Source organism: Punica granatum, chromosome 2 (assembly GCF_007655135.1).
Source record: "Punica granatum isolate Tunisia-2019 chromosome 2, ASM765513v2, whole genome shotgun sequence".
In the NCBI taxonomy this organism is placed as follows: Eukaryota; Viridiplantae; Streptophyta; class Magnoliopsida; order Myrtales; family Lythraceae; genus Punica; species Punica granatum.
This window is the reverse complement of record NC_045128.1, coordinates 12,451,037-12,455,295: the sequence shown is the minus strand read 5'-3', so window position 1 is coordinate 12,455,295 and position 4,259 is coordinate 12,451,037. Positions and strand designations below refer to the sequence as shown.

Here is a 4,259-nt window from a genome sequence, read left to right as displayed (position 1 = left end):
TCTGGATCTTAACTTTTTGCATGGACATCAAATTTCAGTTTTTCTTAAATTTTTTTGCAGCAGCAAAATCAAATTATTTATCCACTCAATTTTAACCATTCCCAGTAGAAGATACAGTGACATCCTTCATATAGAGTTTAAACATTTCATTCAAGACCAATGTGCATAGAAATGCACTGAAATGAGTCAACTCCAATATACACAGAAATGAGAAGGCTAATAAAATAACGACCCGAGTTAGTTCACTTTCAACAACTTAAATAGATGAGCTATAGAGCGACAATGGGTGTTAGCAATGAAAATCATGCATGGCGAGTGTAGACTCTTGGCACATATTGAATGCGTACCACTTGCCATTGTGCTAGTCGGAAGAATAAGACCTTGACCTTGAGAATGATGTTGCAGCCAGCCATCTATAAGTGTGGTCACTATTCTTGGAGGTGGAAACTTGGCTTAAATACTCGTTACTATAGAAGTTGTCTCGGTTATACTTAGCAATGTACGTAACAAGCTGTAACTAATTTAGAGTATATCAATTTAATGTGTGTTATGTTTGATATAGGATATAAAAGGAATCATAATTTTTAAGGTATTTTATGGAGCAGTGACATCACGTTATTACTTATACATACTATAACTCGTAAATTGAAAAAAAAAACGAAAAAAAACGTAGTTAAAGGTTGTTAGATGCTGCATTCCAGCTGGCATTCCACAAGATACATTGGTCATTCATATTGGTTTCATCTAAAGCTAATATCAGTGAGCAAATCACTAAGCAAAAAAAAAAAAAAAATTGAATGTTGACGAGCACATACTCGCATGTGCTGAGGCGGGCCAAGAATGATATTGGGATCCCCCGTCTTTCTCCCACTTGGGGCCAATACCCGCTTAAAATGAATGACCCGATTTTCAGGCGGGTACCTGGAAGAAGAAATGAACCCAAAATCCCGACATATATGCCATATAAATTCCAGGGGAGGGTTGCGGCGCCTGCTACAAGGTCAGGTGCCTCGATAGGAGCATCTGCTCCCGCGCGAGCCGTCAACATCATTGTCACCGACGAGTGCCCGAGGGGATATTGCTCCAAGAGGCGGGTCCACTTCGACCTAAGCGGGCCGCATTCGGCTACATGGCTATCTCCAGCGAGGGCGGCTAGCTCAGGAACTGAGACGAACTCCTAGTCATGTACAGGAGGTCCGTTCAATGTCCTCTCTAGCCGATGCTCTAAGCAAGCTCTGAGTAGGAGCAAACCCCTCCACTGTCACCAAGATCCAAAATTTTGAAACCAGGAGAGGAAATAATCAATGAATAAGGCAACCGCCATTCAATCGGGAATGAGGGATGTAGGTAGAGTCTTCTTAGTTGTAAGGGTTGCAGCTTGAGACGTCCCCGTACATCTTCCTTCTCCCGAGTCTGATCTCCTTTATCCATTCCTCCCACAGCTTCTTTTTTCTAATTTATTATTATTATTTTTATGAGATAAAATGACGAATTTTCCCTGAAAATATCATATGCACCGCACATGACACAATTTGGCTGGAAAATTGACTGAACGGGGTAAAGTGCCTATTTTTCATAGGTCGGAGGGTAAATGCTTCCTAGCCCCAAAAATCGAGGGGCAAAGTGCTTTCTACTCTTATTGGGCAGCCCACACACTTTTTATTGGGCCGGGCTTAATTTCCTCTCACCATTGAGGCTTTCTCTACTTCCCTCGCATCTCTCTCTCTCTCTCCCCTCTCTCCCCTCTCTCAGTCTAGACGGTCTCTGAACGGAAACGGGATCTGCTTGTTCCGCCTTCGTAGCAGCTCGGTCGTTGTTGCCCGGCTGAACTGCAAAAAGTGAGAATTTTAATTTTCAGGGTTTTCTAGTTTGTAGATTCTTAATTTCTTGGCTAATTAGGGAGAAGGTAGATGGATTTACGAAGTTTCTTGCCTGATTGCAAGTTAAATGTTGTCTTCTGCGAGGTGTAAAAGGATTGGTTCACAGAAAAAGAGAAGGAAAGCAGGAAAAGGAAGATGAACAAGAAAAGGTGTTCAACCTGGCCAAGGGTTTCCGAGGCAGGGCGAAGAACTGCATTAGAATCGCGAGGGAGAGGGTCGAGAAGGCCCAGCAGTACTCCTACAGAGACCGCCGCAACAAGAAGCGTGATATGCAGTCTCTCTGGATCCAGCGCATCAACGCCGGCACTCGCTTCCACTCAGTACGTACCGTCCGACTTTTCTTTTTTACATATATATCGAAAGACTGCTTGTTCTAAATTTTCAATGATTTTTGCCCTACTTGTGTCTCATATATTTCGTTTCGTTTATCGGCTTGAAGCACTTATTCTGAATATGAGCTAAATGGAACTTTGGATAATACCGTTGACGATATCATGTTATTTACCCTTGCCGGGATGAGTAAGCTTCATCCATGAATCTCCCAAGTGTAGAGATGAGTATTGTGGTGTGGTTGATGAGTATTCTTTGCCTGTAAGGCATGGAAAGTAGTTCATTGTGCTCGTTCCGACTTGGCTTTTCTACTTTCTGAACATTCTCTTGATGCCATGTTTGACTCATATATCAAAAGAAATAGGTTTTTCATGAGTAACATCAACTGCTATAGAAGGTCTTTCATGAACGCTGAGATGAGAACTAAGATGTAAAAACGGTATCTTCTGCTTCAATGGGAGTTAAAAAAATTTTCAATTAATGACTTTCATCCCCTGTCTGCTGTGTAAGCCGAAGTTCTATTGGAGGATAAGAAATAGCGGTTTTTAAGGATTCAAGAAACTTTAGTCCTTTGAGATTTCAAACTAGCCATGCAAATCATCTTAGCATTTCTTATATATGCGTGTATATGTCATGGTTAAGCACAGATGTTACCGGAACTTTAACATGAACTATTTGTTGGATATTTGGTGGTTTTTTTTTAGATAATTGTTTGGCTTGTGCTTGAGCACCAATTGTTTTCTTGAAATTGGTTATTTACCTCATCAACATATTAATTTTTTTCCAAAACAACACGGGCATTTGCAGTGGATGAACTTTTGCATATAATCTCATAGTCTTACGACCATTTGTACTGATTTTCAGGTCAATTACGGTAACTTCATGCACGGGTTGATGAAGGAGAACATCCAGCTGAACTGGAAAGTTCTGTCAGAATTGTCCATGCATGAGCCACTTAGCTTCAAGGCCCTTGTGGACATCTCCCGTAATGCCTTCCTTGGGAACAAGAATGTGGTTCATCCTCCCACGAAGGTAAGCATTCCAGTCAGTGTCTAGTATGTTGGTCGCTTTGTGTCTCTTGTTTCTCTTTTTGAGCTCGATGTTTGAACCATTGTTTCGTGGTTCCTACAAAGCTTCTACTGGTTTAGAAAGAATTTACGGCCTGAACTTTGAGAACTCAATCATCTTTTGCTTGCATGTTCTCTCAATATTCTGCATTCTATGTTCTCGGAGCTTCTCATTCCCTTGTGATATGAGGAAGATATGAATAGATGAAGGGCAATGTAGGAAGAGGTTTGATTTCCGACTATTACAAGCTCAGTAAGACATTGTTTTGATGTTGAATACAAGGCTTGGCTGGTTTTGCTAGCCAAGGGAGACATCATATTGATGAACAGAACGGGTTCATGATGAACTCTTGTTGGATTAACATGGGTCAGTCCTAGAATCCTTTGAATTTGCCGTAAGTATAGGTCTCGTAATCCCAGATAAAGTTCCATTTGAGAGCTTATGGAACAAACAAAATTACAGAGAAGTTTACTTATTTGTCACTCCAAGGCATCAACCTATACTATACATCTTATCTGTGATTTTAGAAACCATCGCAGTTCTCGGAATGACCACAACAAAGATCATTAACCCATCACCGAACACTAGTTTAACAATGAAAGATGAAGCACCATTGTCGGCTCATGAAGAAATATATAGAGGTTCTAAATTCATTAGTCACCCGCTTGCTGTGAAGTATAATGTACTGTGTTAATAACCAAAAATAAATAAAAAATAAATAAATCAACACTTTATCAATTTGGTACGATTTTTTCCTTAATTAAAAAATGCATGAACTATTGATTTGACACAAATTCTAGTACGAAGTCGACTTTTCCGTTAATTTGAATGGAAAATGCTTATGCGTATTACCGATACCACGTGACTTATGATGATAGCTCAAGTAGGACCCATAATATTGTATGTAACAATAAAATTGTTTTTCTAGAAAATAAAAAGAAATCAAGAAAAGAGCAAAATCAAAGGGGATGGAGGAGGGGC

General features: G+C 40.1%; 1 protein-coding gene across 1 annotated transcript; it reads left to right on the top strand.

Annotated features, from left to right (window-relative positions):
• Positions 1-1,334: 1,334 nt before the first annotated feature.
• On the top strand, positions 1,335-3,353 carry LOC116193662 (50S ribosomal protein L20-like). The gene is made up of 3 exons (XM_031522402.1): positions 1,335-1,347; positions 1,974-2,200; positions 3,075-3,353. The coding sequence occupies exons 1-3, from the start codon at positions 1,335-1,337 to the stop codon at positions 3,264-3,266; spliced, it is 432 nt and encodes a 143-aa protein (XP_031378262.1). The 3' UTR covers positions 3,267-3,353.
• The last annotated feature ends 906 nt before the right edge of the window (positions 3,354-4,259 follow it).

Excerpts from the sequence above, each read along its gene's own strand:
- LOC116193662 (XM_031522402.1), top strand. Across the intron at positions 2,201-3,074 it reads CCGGCACTCGCTTCCACTCA|GTCAATTACGGTAACTTCAT; the intron begins GTACGTACCGTC and ends ACTGATTTTCAG.